The 14631-nt window shown below is 41.0% G+C and overlaps 2 protein-coding genes across 2 annotated transcripts in view; both read left to right on the top strand.

Moving 5' to 3' along the window:
• The window catches only part of MAP4K4 (mitogen-activated protein kinase kinase kinase kinase 4), a 60676-nt gene extending 56121 nt beyond the window's left edge, over positions 1-4555 (top strand). The window contains exons 29-30 of the mRNA XM_026066331.1: positions 1071-1210; positions 1369-4555. Of these exons, the coding sequence (XP_025922116.1) occupies positions 1071-1210; positions 1369-1452 (224 nt within the window). The 3' untranslated portion in view covers positions 1453-4555. The remainder of the gene's footprint in view (positions 1-1070; positions 1211-1368) is intronic.
• A 7702-nt stretch (positions 4556-12257) lies between these two features.
• The window catches only part of LOC112966420 (interleukin-1 receptor type 2-like), a 35801-nt gene continuing 33427 nt past the window's right edge, over positions 12258-14631 (top strand). The window contains exon 1 of the mRNA XM_026066512.1: positions 12258-12276. Within this exon, the coding sequence (XP_025922297.1) occupies positions 12274-12276 (3 nt within the window). The 5' untranslated portion in view covers positions 12258-12273. The remainder of the gene's footprint in view (positions 12277-14631) is intronic.

Genomic DNA, 14631 nt, shown 5'->3' with positions numbered 1-14631 from the left:
AAGGTTAATATGAAAAAATATGTAAAAAGGAGAATACTGCTAGATTATTATTTTTTAAAATTATCATTACTAAGATCAATTGATTTTCATTTTATTTTTCTATTAAAAATGAATGCAAATCAGAGGCAACAGTTTACTCCTCATTAAGTTCCCATATGCTATCTTTGGCAGAATTCCTAAGACTATCTGTCAAATTGCTTATTTAATATACCTTTTCATAATCCTGGAACCTTTCTCCTTTATTTGACTTTTACTGCTATCCAGAACAGATTATTTTCCTCCTGCTGGTACTAATCTGTTTAGCCTAGTGATGCCCTAAGGAAGGGTATCTGAGTTTTCCTTTATCTGTGTGCAAAGGAGAGTAGTATGACAAAAAATATTATTTCCACCTAGAGAGCTAATATAAATCTCTTTTAAAATTTACAGAATATTTTTCAATCCAAAAGAATTTCTCAAGAAGGAAAACAGTTTTTTGAAGTATTACTCCTATTAAAGGATGTTATCTAATTTTTTTTCTAGCTTTCCCTTCCCCTCTCTGCCTTCTCTGTTTTTGCTGACAGACTCCAGAGACGGGAAATAACACTATAAGACGCAGAATGGATGCTGGGGACATTCCCAACGGGATAGATTTAGTCTATTTAAACCTTGAGTACTGTTTTCCCCTTGTTGTCAACACCTAATTAAGCCTGTCCCTTTACCAAACTTGGGAGAAAAGGTCTGTGCAAAACTTGGTGCTCCTTCCCTTTAATTGAAGGTTGCAAAGTTCCCATTATGTTGTGAATGCTCAGGCAAGAACATGGAAAACGCATGGGATAATAATAATAATTAAATTAAATTAATTAATTAAATTAAATTAAATTAATAATAATTTAAAAAAAAACAGGACTCTTTGGACATCATGAAGATGTTTAAGACAAAAATAGCACTCTGAACGTGTGTGTAGTTATGATATTGTACCTGCTGGTCATTTGTAACTGAGATTGCATAGAGAGAGTCCTTTGCTTTTTTAGTTACTCCATGTTGCCCTCTGCCTGCAGTAATTGGCCGTGTGTTGTGTTTTGTTTCCAAAGCGTACATTCGATCCAATCAGATTATGGGCTGGGGAGAAAAAGCTATTGAAATACGATCAGTGGAAACTGGACACTTGGATGGCGTGTTCATGCACAAAAGGGCACAAAGACTCAAGTTCTTGTGTGAACGCAACGACAAGGTACCATTCCCCACCCCAGTTTCTTGGCAAGATTATGACTGTGTATTTCAGCTGTGTGCTGCGATATCACGGACGGCAAGGCAAATTAAAATCTCTGCTGGGAGGCTCGGCGTGTCACGGCTCCGTTGCTTGAACTTCCGATTCTCTTTTCTTGGCAGGTTTTCTTCGCCTCCGTGCGGTCGGGCGGCAGCAGCCAAGTGTATTTCATGACCCTGGGCAGGACTTCTCTTCTGAGCTGGTAGAGTGGCGGGCTTTGACAAGGAGTGGCTGACATCCAGAGTCGGAGATCTTCATAACTTGGAATTATTTTCAACTGGAGTACAGACCTGCACTAAGGCAGCACTCTGGGTCAATGTGTGTGCAGGCGTCACTGGTGTTAGGTTTCTTTTCGTTTTTCAACTGAGGCTGCAACGCAGCTGGTGCTGTAAAGATATTGCCATCAGGTGCTACAATGTCTTTGAGATTTGGGATCACACTAGAAAGCTACAGGTCTTTTTTTCCCTTCAGCTCCAGGATTCCTAGGTTTTGAAGGACTCTGTTTGTTAGTGTTAAAACAGAGGGGAAAAAAAAGAGGAGGAAAAAAAAAAAAAGACTTACCATGACCATGCTGTTGAATGGACAGGAGGCAGGCAAGAGAAGGTGACAAGTGGTATTGAGAGTCAGACTTGCTGAAACAGAGGGCAGATCTAGTCTAGTAATGTTAACAATGTATTTAATTGACATTTCTTTTTTGTAATGTGACAATATGTGGACAAAGAGGAAGGTGCAGGTTTTAAGAAGTTAATATTTATAAAATGTGAAAGACACAGTGACTAGGATAACTTCTTCTTGGGGACAGGGAGGGTGGGAAGGGGTCGGGGTGGAATTCTTGTTTTTTTTGTTTCTGCGGTTTTATTTTGGCCTGGCCAATAACTTTAGTCTTTTTCTGTGTACCAGGTATTGCCTGAAACATGTGCAGATGATTAAAAAAAGAAAAAAAGAAAAAAAATTCATTTTCTATAATGATTCTGTGTTAGGCCAGGTCTTGGTTATGTCACAGTATTAGCACTGCCTCAGTTAAAGGTTTAATTTTTGTTTAAACCTAGAAGTGCAACAACAGTTTTACCACAGTCTGCACTCGCAGAATTTAAAAAAAAAAAAAGAAATAAAATCCAAACTACATATGTTTATTTTTTGTGCCTACCTCATTGTTTTTAATGCATAAAATAAAAGAGGTGGTTTAGTTTATATGTTTTTAGATGAAAACCATTAATGTCTAATTTAATACCAAAACTACCAGATGGAAAGGTTTCTGACTGTTATTGTGTAGCAAGTTTCAGCAGGAGGAGAGAGTGGTCCATTGGGGCAATAGCGGTAGCATTGTGGCGGTGAGACACTGATAAATGTAATTTGCTTACTCAATTTGGAAAGCAAGCATTTTTTTTAAACCAGTTTCATCCTTAGTAGAAGTCTGAATTTAGCCTAAAACCAGAGGTTTCACTCTTCTAATGTGGGCTTAGTAACAGGCAGGTAAAAATAACTAGGCTAGTTCTATAAACTGTTAAATGTTGTAGGAAACATTTTGGGGCGGTGATGTTTTTCTTTTTTAAGAATGCAATGCACTAAAACTCTTTTAAGAATGTAGTTAATACTGCTTATTCATAAAAACAGCGTATACCTGTGTTTAGATGTAAGATCCCAGCTCTGGCTTTTTTCTTTCTTTCTTTTTTTTTTTAAGTCAGTTTTATTTTATGAATAAGTTCTGACATTTGTAATAAATGTCTTCAGAGTAATAATTTGTTTAATGGCTACATGTTCATTACTTGAGAAACCTTGAGTGTATAATAATCTGTTGGAGATGTAATAATGCACAGTGTCATGATTCAGCCATCTTTTTATTTTTGTTTTGACTTTTTTTATTATTATTATTCTTTTGGTGGGGTACTTTGTTGACAGCTGCCTTAAGCTGTTCATTCAGTGAACAGGCTCTCAGTGTTTCCTGGACTTTGTCTTCTGCTGTGGTTAACTTTCTTTCATGGCATGACAGGTAGGGCTTTCTGAACACACATTCTTCAGTAAAACTCATAGGTTGAGTGACTGGTCACGCAATCAAGTAACGGTCAAGAGCACGGCCTGTGCAAAGCTTAGGCTCTGCAAGCCCATCTTTTGGCATCTAATCTGCTGTAAATTCCTCAACTCCCCGTCAGCATTTTTGCTGAAGACTCTCCTTTGACCATCATAAACGGTTTAAAAGTGAGTGGTAAATGCATACCACAAGCGCACGTGCACGTACCCACACAAACACACGCACCCCACCCCCCGCCACACACACCAAAAGATTTAAAACTCAATAAAGCCTTACATTTGCTGGTAGAGGAATACCTAGAAATATTTTTTTTTAACCGTATGACTTCTGGATAGCGTCGAAGGTGAAGGATGTGTTCTCTTCAGGCCTGGTTGATCAGCCAGAAGAAGGGTCAGTCTTTGTACTATAATGAATTAAAGGGAATTTAGAAAGACAACGTGATCATAGACATGGGTGTAATCACACAGTGGCCCTGTAGTATAGTTTACTGAAACTGATTTGATCAAATGTCAGTCTGCGTGGTTTAATTCTTCCAGCGCTATGTGGTCAAAATTAATGTAGTCCTTAAAAGTTGATGCTGTTCGCACAGATGTTGCAATACTGTAGGGACTCCCAGGTGACGGATACATGCTGTTGACGCTCTGAGGCTCCTGGGGGGAATCACCTTCAGGGTGGCTGCTCGCAGGGCAGCTTTTGCCTCCGCGGAAGTGCCAACACGGCAACATGGCAAGGTAAAAACAGTATTACACAACCACTACATAAACAAACATTGAACTCTTTAAACAGTGCTTTTGTAAGCAAAGAAGAAAAGAAAAGCTCCTAGATTTAGTTTTAAGCTTTAATAAGTAATAATTTTCTGTATCTTTAAGTCAAAGTAACCCTAACTTGTATGACTGCAGTGTTTTTATTTTTTATCTTATGCACATGTTATGTTGGAGAAAATGTTTACAAAAATGGTTTTGTTACACTAATGTGCATCACATATTTATGGTTTATTTGAAAGTGATTTTTGTGGGGTTTTTAGTTTTTCATAGTAGTAGTAGTAGTAGTACACTTTTTGTGATTTATAACCCCAAACTCTGCTGATTATAAAGATGCTAAACAGTAATACAAAATGACAAACTGCATTAAAATTACTAATCGTAGAGCTGCAAAGCAGACTGGTGAYAAGTAAAACACTCAGCCTTTTTTTTGCAGTGCTATCTAACTTGTCTTCTGTGTATTATGGAAATTACTGTTTTTTCCCCGTTTTTCCTTAAATAAAGTCAAAATGACACCTATTGTATGTGGAAAGTATTTTGAATATCTTCTGACTGCAGAAATCAAGCTGCATGTTGCCTAGTTGCATGTATGGTAAGAACAAAAGCCTTATTGTCAAATCTCATAACTTTATAGAGAATTTGACAATAAACACAGGCTTTTGAGGGCTTTTTTTTGTTGTTCTTTCTTTCTTTTTTTTTTTCCCATAAAGCCCTGTCTCTGGGGCTCTTTTGAGAATTACAGTTTTACTTTTTAAAAAAAAAGTAAGTGAAAAGCTGGGAAACTTTTTCAGCCCAGTGGTTCAGAAACAAGAAGTTGCATAAAGGAGAACCTGGATGTGTTGTGAATATTCCCTCCCACCATACCACTTTGAGACATGTGATGTTGAACAACTAGGATTACTTATGGCTGTGAGAGTGTGATGAAGTCTTGAGCCAGATTTTTGCATGGTATAATAGCACGGCTCCATAAAAATCAAAGCCTTCCAAGTAGTAAGCCTTGAATACTAAGCAGGTTTGATATAAAGCAGCTGTTTGCACTGTCTGGATTTTTGTGGGCCTCTGCACATGTTTTTCCACCATGGGCTGTATCTGTTTTCTTAAGTGGAGATAAGCAGTAGACGTTTCCTTCCGAACAGGCTGGTGTCTCTGCTAGGAGAAGAGGAAGTATGTGTTCCTGGCCTCTTGGCTTTCCTCTCGTTTTCGTCTGCAGAAGGCAAGAGGTGTGTTGTAAGTTGAAAAATATTTCTGTGTTTCACTTGCTTCCTATAGACAAAGGTATCTGAAATCCTTGAGCCTCACAGCTTTCCGCTTCTGCGAGTACTAGATACCGAGGGCAACTGAGCTTAAAAAATGAGCAGGACAACAAACCGCAAGTCAGGCTGCTGTTGGCTCCAGTCCAGTTGCTGCTCCAGACCTGGTGGTTTTCTTCAGTCATTCTTAACCTTTTGAAGACTTCCCTGAAGTAGAACATATTTAGCATCGTCAAACACCATTGCCACCCACGGAGATAAGTATGAGATGTTCCTCTTTGTGGGCAAAAGCTATTGTATGTAACCGAAACCAGCAATCACAGTGGTAAGTTTGTGGTGTGAGCCTCATAGTGGGTGTTAACAGAGGCAACGGAGAATATGGGAAATCTTCACGGTTTCTTTGATTCCCAAGAAGAAGGAAATAAAAATTAGAAAATCTGAAACTGTGAAGCAGGTATTATTCCTCCATGGGACTTGTGTAGATAGCAGTGATGAGACAGGCCCACAGAAGTATCTTGTGAGGGGAGGAGGGATATACACAGAACAGAAATGAGTAAATTGCACAACAAAAGAGTATGTGCACATTTAAAATTAACAACTGCAGTAGTCATCCAGAGAAAGAAATGATCAAACACTAAAGGGACCACTAGGAAAAATTTTTACAAAGCTTATAGAAATGCAAGTTAAATATTAGTGCTGAAAAGTAAAGAACACTTAAACATGAGCTTGAAATTAACTGCAAATCAGAAAAGATACAGAGGCAGCCCTTTTCAGGGGTTGCTTTGCTGAAAGACACATGCTGGAGAAATAGGATTGTATAGGAATTTATGTGGGGGGAAGTTTACCTCTGTGGACCCTTCTTTGTGTAGGGAGCTCATTAGTTCTTCAGGTTGTATTTACATTATTGTCTGGGATGGAGACTGTCATGTTGCTAAAAAAGAGGAAAGTTGTACAAGAAACAACTTCAAATGAAAGAAAAGAGCCTATGGCAGAGAGAGGAGCAAGAGCTGTGTTCGACATGGGACTTCGCTGTATCAGAATGGTCAAAGGCAGCAGACTGCTAATAATCATAGTGCAAATGTGTTTCCACCTCAGTGTTTGGTGCCCTGTCACCGTCTCCCTGGGAGCCGAGGCATCTGTCTCAGTTACTGCGGATAGTGCCTCTGACGTGGCAGAGCCCACAAGCTGTGCCTGTTACACAGGCACCCTCCCAACATCACTGAAGAAAAATCAGCACTAAATTCTGGCTGCATTGTGCAGTATTTCTTCTGTAGTATTCCATAAACACTTGTCATTGCTGGTCTGTTTTACTGGCTGCTAGCTTCTACTTTGCCCTTAAATCACAAGTACTCCAGCGGGGAAGCAATTCTGGGAACTTAACTATGCGAAGACTTGTTTTGCCCTATGAGGAACATGCCTCGTGGCCAGGATTTCAGCTTCATCTAATGCGGGTCCCTTGCCTACTGGGACACTTTGGTGCATATAAAGGATGTAAGTTCAAAGAGCTGTGTCTGTGGAGCAGCTGTAAAAATTTGGGCTGCAGCTCTGTTCCAGTATGTGCAAATTTATTGTTGAGCTCCAGCACCCAGATGTTGGCCTATTACTTGCCCATTAAAGCAGGGAAGGCTTGGAAACAACTGTCTTCTTTTGATTTGTCTCTCTCTCTCTCTTTTTTTTTTTTAATCACTGCAATGTTGTACTGCTGAGGGAGGTATGGAAAAGCAGTCTGATGCACCAGTATTGCAGTGTGAGCTGCTGTGGAGATGACTGGTTGGGGGAATTAAAGGACATCAGGGAATTGCAGTCACTTAATTTTCTCTCCATGATCACGTCGCTCCACAGAACGTATTCTCCAATAAAGGGTAAAAGGTTTGTTTTAGAAATGCCAAGCATCTTATTTCTTCTTGTTGTTCCTCTCTCTGGTTTATCCTAATCTTGTTCTCCCTAGTTTATTATTGTTTAGAAAAGTAGGGAGGAAGGTGTTTTGTTGTTTAAGAAAATAGATCCCCGACTCCATAAAAATGTGCCCGTTCCAGTTGAGGAAATTACAGGGTTTTTTGCTTTGTTAAATTATAACAGGAAACTGAGTTTAACGTTTCATTCTCAGGCTGCTGTGGTTCTATGGGGTAAATATGTGGCATGGGAAAGTAAGATTAATTTGTTCCAACTCGAATTGAACCTACCCTCTGTGTGAATTTTTTATTGCCCAACCTCATACTTGTCATTCAACATAATTTGTCCATTAAAAGGCACTACCACATTTCCATTTCAATTTAATATTTTCATCTCCTAAGTCATTTTGCCCACACCATGTTAGCCATGGTACAATATTTTTCTGGCTATGAAACAACTGTTAGAGTGAAGGAATTGTAAAATACTTTTTGCCTAGGCTTTTGTCACAGACCGATTACTGACAATTTTCAGTAGATGCCCGTTGGTATAATTAGCAAGACTCCAGTCTCACAAGTAAGGGAAGCTGAAAGACAGAAGAGGGTAAATGATATGTTTGGGAGCTCTTAGTGAGTCAAAGTTGTAGTAAGAAAATGGAGGTTTTAGTTAGAAATCTTTCACCTTAACCATTAAACCGACTTATCCCCTTGGGGTGCTGCTTGACTTGCTTGACTTTTGGTCTAGGTGATAAAAATGTAGCCCACCAGGATTGGTTTCTTGGGTCAGATGTTCATACGTATTAACCTTTGGTAAGTCAGACAGAAAGCCATTAGCAAGAGTAGACCTGTGAGAAAGCAAAGCATTGAGGGAATTGACTTTTTAGTCTTCTGTTGTGTTGCAATGAATTTACTGAATTTTTCACTGGTGCTGAGTGTACACATGCATGTATATGGCATAGAGCATGTTTACTCGCAACATGGAGGGGTTCCTGGCTTTTGGCAGCCCCGTGTTTCCTACTGCTGGGGACACGAGGCAGAAAAGCAGACTTGGGTCCTCTCCTAGAAGAGCCCTTACAGTGCTTATCAAAAGTAGGTGGGAGATGCAAGTTGCAGGCAAACACAGTGTTTTGGGCCAGGAGTATCTGTAAATGCAGCTCTGGACTTGGAGGCAGACTTCCTCGTGATGGAGCCTGCTGTGATGCAGAGGCCACGCGGAGTGGCTGGGGAGTGAGTCGTGTGCGTGCACAAAAGCTCCGTCCTGAGGACTGGCTTCATTAAGTCCTAAACGTGCCCAAATCAAATCACAAGAACTTCTGGAAAATTCATATGGAAATTTTCCTGGTGTTTCTGTAATGAAATTAGCTGAAAGATAAGAGGAGAGCACAAACCAGCACAGAATGTTAAAATGCAGAGAATGTAATTATAGACTCGCAGTTGTAATGACTCTAATGGATATCAGAGACAAGTATAAAAGGAGAATAAATTATTTCAGGGCATAAAGAATCAGTTATGGGTAATTAAGGTGCAATTATCATTATTATACTTCTGTGATGGTTTTTCCTTTTGCTCGTATTTTTAAATTGAGTAATTCAAGTTAAGCATGAATTTATCTATTATTTGTGATGCAAATAAATACATTTTTATAGTGCTTTTCAAGATGTGCCGGTGGGAAGGATCCCAGTTTTACACTAGTGAAAACACCAGGGATATTATGAAGTGATTTATTTCATGTTGCCCAGCTGTTTAGTGGCATCATTTAAACTCAGATTCAGTGAAGCGTATAAACCCGTGCCTACCATCAATCATGTAAGCCCAGCAACCAGTTTCAACAGAATTACTCACATGCTTCATATTAGATAAGGATTTGGTAAATTGGTAATTGGGGGCCCTAACTCAGAGCAAGAATACGCACTTTGGAGTGGCTAACAGCATTCCAGCATCAACTCCCAGTGCCAAGAGATCTGAACTTGGAAGGTTTCAGTTTACAATATTGAGACAAACAGTCATCGATATGTCACTTTGCTTTAAAAGGCCCCTTGTAAAATGTGGCAGGTGAGCAGCCGAGCCACAAGAAGCCCAGCAATCCTGGAGCCAGAGTTGGAGTGCAAGGGACCCCGAAATCTGCTCATGAAATCAGGAGACCTGATGTGGCAGCATGTTACGAATGACGATATCGAAGACTTTGCAGCAGGAGAGTAACTTTCTACTGGTACCAATTTACAAACTCAGATGTTACGAGTGACAACCCAAAATCGAGACAGAAGTCAGTTTTGCCTATATCACATAGTAGCTAGAGCAAAAGAGCAAGGACATTAGTTGCAGGTTTGTTCCAGCACTACCTCTCTATGAATGACCCAGTCTGGTCAGGCATATTTGTGGAGGCAGCGATCCAGGTGCTGCCACCAAAGCCTCGCGCTATTCTGGCTGCCCTTTGGTGTCATGGCTGGCTCCCAGCCACTGCTGCCCGGGTGCTTGGGGTTCCCAGCCCAGTGAGGGCAGCTCAGATGCCTTGGCTGTCCTTGAGGGAAGTGCACACTTGGTTTAGGTACCTCCATCCCATGGGAGGTTTTCACACGTTCGTCATGACGTGTTCTCTTCTGTGTAGAACTTGTCATCTGTTGCGTGTGTTTGCGAACTGCCTTGCATAACATACCCAGCCCATGTTGTAATACAAATCTTTAAAAACAGAAATAAAAAAAAAAAAGCTGAAAAATTGGAAAATTCCAGGGCTAATGTTACTAACTTAACCTTAGCCCAGACACATCTTACTACTGCTCAGCATTTAATTACATTTATGAACTTTTCCTAAAGTGCCTTATTTACTGCACAGCAGATGGTCCTCACTGGGTGGATGAGCATTCAAAAACTTTCTTCATCCTCATTAATTAGTTTGGAGCCTGATATATCTGTCTTATTTTGTGTCATCCAAAGTGCCCATTTTCTCATAGGTTGTATCAACTTATGATTCCCAAATACTAATGAGCTTCTCTACATTCCTGTAAAGTGGGAAGGTTATCATTAGAAGTATTTTTATGTTTTTCTGGTTGTCCTTGCTTGAAATAAGGAATGTAAACTTGAATTTTTTTGGAAAGGAATTTTAAAAGCATTTTATTTCAGAAAAGTCAAAGTGAAACATTACAGTACTTGGTCAAAACTAACTTCTTCACTCCTGATTTTGTAATATATATATTTTTTGTCTGCTATAACAACCTCCAACATGTCGTTATGTTACTTGTAGTTTGAATTTTGAATGTATTTTCACATTGCTCCCTACATGCCACACTTTTTGAAATGATAGCTTCTCTGTCAGTGGCCGTAGCCCAGCTCAAAAAGTTTGAAGGAAATGTGTTATGTTAGGTGACATGTATGCTTTTGAGGGGGCAGGTATACTTCTAAAGCCCATGCGCTAAGTGGGAGTCCTATTAGACAAAGTGCTGATCAGAAAATGTTCTGTAATTTCTATGGCATTGATTAAGCATTTCAGAATGTATTGATTAAACATAATATTCTGTCTCAATCAAACTGACCTTAAAGGAAATTTACCTCTCACTTTCCTTAATCAGAATACATATATTTTACAGGATGAGAAGGTTTTCTATGAGAAGTATCAATTAAATGGCAAATTAATTTTCTGATTTAAAAGAAAGATTCGGATGGAAAATTCATAGCCCCTTCTGACTTCTGTATATGAAGAACTGAAACAGTATGATGCAGCTAGCCAGTGTTTTCACTCATGAGATGCTGGGTGCCTTATTAGCTGCCCCATGTGAGAAGCCCTTAGTTACCTTCAGACCACAGCACCTACAGATCTCAGCTGCAGCTTGAGGGCTGCAGACCAGTCACATGTATTTCAGGTAGGTGCCTAGAAGAGAAGAGCTCACAGCAACAAGCCCACAGACATTTACATGGGCTGGGAGGATCTCTGGTAGAAGCCAGAAGGGTGAAATCCGATTTTCTGGGGGTAGGGCATCAAGCATCATTCATCTGACCTTTTTTAACTCTTGACATGAGAGGTGGTAAATGTCTTTTGTAATACCACCTATTTTGTAACAGTGGCTACTAAGAATGCCAAGGTTGAATAACAGAGATGTTGGTTTCTGTGGTGATCAGGTGAATCCCTCCCCCCCCCGCCCTGCCCCTGCAATGCATCCCCTCACAAAGTCATCAGGCAGAGCTTTGCAACCCCACTGGAAACACCCTGAGAACTGGAAAAAAAGTTTGTTGGTAGTTTTTTTTTTTAAAGCCGCATTCACTTATTTTTGGCTTTGGTGGGCCTAGTTCTGGTTCTTAAGCTACTCTATATGTAGCCATTCATTTCTCATGCTCACGAAGCAGCGAGGGCTATTCTTGCAAGATGGGTTATCTGACTGAAGCCATCCTGACAGTCCTGCCTTGCAGACCAGCACATTGCATTCTCCAAGGCACAGTGGTCAGTCTTGCCTGCACCCTCAGGGCCTCCACAAAAATGCAGTGCTTCCAAACTTTATCAAGCAATGCCCTTGATAACAGTGATGCTGTGTTCTCCATTTCTTTTAATTAACAGAGGCAAGTGAGCTTACACTAAGGTTACTCCTTCACTGTCAGAACTGTTTGCTTTCTACCTTTCTCTCATGGAACTGCAGATCCAATGTGGCTGTTGGGTTTTCAGAGGTCAATGGGTAGCGTGGAATAATCAAATTGGTATATGTGAGACACCAGAGCAGAGCTCAATTCCAGCTTTAGCTACAAAATGCTCCAGTTTTGATGCGGGTTTACTGTAACACTTTTTACAGAAGTTGAGGAGGGATCTGAAAACAAAGCAGAAACCAAATTCTCTTGGTTTAATGAAACTACTGGCAATGATCGAGCTGACCAGCACATATGAATAAGTCAATGAACAGATGAACATATGAATTCACTTAGAAACATGAAAGGTGGAACAATAGATGTCACAAATCTTTTTCATCTCAACATCTCTACCAGAGCAAACTGCTTCTTCTGTGAACAACAGCAAGAGCCAAAGGTGCCCTCAATAAAGGGGAAATGGCAGAATGAGCAAAACAGCTGTGCTGGCAAAGGATGGTCTGAAAAGGACAAACGTGGAGAAGAACGAAGACAGATGGTAAGAGGCACTGGATGACAAAGGTAGTATTTCACAAGTAGTAATGCTGGCTGATGTGACTGCCTGAAGACTTCTGGGGAGATTTACATCTGATCCCATGCCCCGGCCCCTCAGTAAAAGGAAAAGACATACCAGTAGTGTGGCACGCTCAGTGGGTGGAAAAATGTTATGCACAGCACATGCTGGTCCTTGCTGGGATATGGGAGGCGGTGTGACAGCTGTTGAAGAGTTTACCAGACAGGATTTGTAGGCTGGGGTGATATTTTTTGTTAGAACAACGGATATTTCTGGGAAAAAAACAATAACTCAGAGACTCTGCCAAGCACACAAGCCCTGCCTCAGGTGGGCCAAATGTGAACGGAGAACAAGGCCTCTGAGTTCAGTTGGCTGCCTCGGACTTGTTGAGAGGAAAGATAGCTTGCAGGAGATGGCTGTTAATTAGAGAGGAGATAAGCTGGTTGTCTCCTAAGGGGAAAATGTGCGGTCAACAGAACAGAGAGAGGTTTAGGGTGAAAGGAGGAAAAAGGGTGATTGTGCCATTTCTGCTGTCTATTTCTCAAGGTTGTCTTTGGAAGATGATTTATTCACTGCCTTTAAAGATGCATCTTCTGTATAGAAGTACAAGGCTCATATCCTTCTCTCTCTCTTTTTTTTCTTCTTCTTTTTTTTTTTTTTTTTTGGGAAATGGTGTGAAATAGACTTTTCCACCCACTCTGCTTGACAAAGAAGCTTTCCCATGACATACAGCCTGGGAGCTTTTAAAGAGAAATTCTTTGCATTGGTGACATGGAAGGTGGGCACCGCAGCATGTGGGCAAAAGGGGGAAAAGATCCCCTGTGTTTCTTGTTGCACATGTGCATGTAGCTGCGATTCAGACAGATCATTATTCAGAGCTGTTTTTCATGTTTTCACAGAAAATGCCTCACAGTTGTGTTTTTTAATTGAAATTGATCCGAGATATTGATCTCCTGGGATCAGTTTACAGTTAAGATTCGTTGCAACAAAATATTTGTTCTGAAAAGACCAGTCAGAATAGAGGGTTTAGGGAAGGACTAATGGTTAAAACATTCCCTTATGCCTTTTCCAGTCAGAACTGTTGCCTGGAAGTGAAATCTATGAATCTGGATTCTGTAGGAAATTAGAGTGTAAACTGGAAGAAATCTGCAAATCTCTGCTCCTTTCTCAAGTCAACCGCACTCCAAAATACCTCAGGACAATGAAAATTAATTCAGATAAATAACACCAGCAAGTCCGCCTGGGCCTTTACCTACTCTCCCTGTGGAAGGTCGTAAAGTGCCCTGAGACTCCTGTGCATCATGTAGAAGGAATTTCAGCTCTCCTTGTGAGGGACTGTTGCAAAGGGCAACCTAGACCGTGGTGAGGGATTTGGTTTTGGCAAGCACTGGCCAGGGGAGCCTGTTGTGAGCCAGGCCTTACCTATTCCACCTTGCAGCTCAGCCACAGGGAGCAGGAGGAAAAGAGATGGACCTCCTCATGAAAATGAGCCAAGTGAAGTTGCTGTTTTTATTTTGCTCCCATTCTATGAACAGGTCACCCTTTCGGTTTTAGTTTTATTTCTAGTAGTACTGAGTGCACCACACTCTTATTCCCGTTAGTTAAATGACTGGCTTTCAGATCTTGTTCCCATTCTTTTGCAGTAACAGCACTGAATGCAGGGAAGGCATGATTTCCCAGGGACTGGGAGATGTTTTCATGGTGAGGTCAAGTTCCTCTCTCGATGCTCCTAGGGAAGGGTGCTGAGACACCAGGGGCTGCATGCCAGCTGCACTGGGGCTGGGTGCTGGATAGGGCCATGCTCCATAGTCTCAGGGCATCAAGCCAGGCCTAAGCTGGTGAGGCTGCATGCTCTGTGCTGTACTGTGGGGGCTTCCAAGGAGGTTTCCACCAGTTAGGGGAGTCTCTCTGTATCAGATCCCATTGCACAGTAAAGACCTGTCCCTTAGCAAACCTGACTGCTTCCACTTCAGGGGAAGCAGCTTTTTTCCCTCTGGGAATCATGCCTTTAGGGCCTGCAGGACTCCTAACATCTCAGAAGTTTTAGAAGTTTGGCTTTTTGCAGCTTCTGTGAAATTAACCTTCTGTGGAAAAGTGGTGTTAGTTCCATTCCCTCCTGCAGCTGCTTTTCCTCCTTGATGCCTCGGTCCATCCTTCATATCTTTGCCTCCAGAGTTCTTGTACTGATCTAACATCCGAGTGTCTGAAATAACTACTACCCTACTTCTGTTTCTGCCCAAAGCAATGTTTGTTTTGCAATGTGATGGGCTGAAGCAATTCTACACTGAAGATTTTTCAGTGAATGCAGCTCCTGCTCCTTCTAGCAAAAATGCGTTCTGT

This window comes from Apteryx rowi, unplaced genomic scaffold (assembly GCF_003343035.1).
Source record: "Apteryx rowi isolate R43461 unplaced genomic scaffold, aptRow1 scaffold_103, whole genome shotgun sequence".
Taxonomy (NCBI): domain Eukaryota; kingdom Metazoa; phylum Chordata; class Aves; order Apterygiformes; family Apterygidae; genus Apteryx; species Apteryx rowi.
Note: the sequence above shows the minus strand (reverse complement) of the source record. Positions and strands in the feature narration are given on the sequence as shown.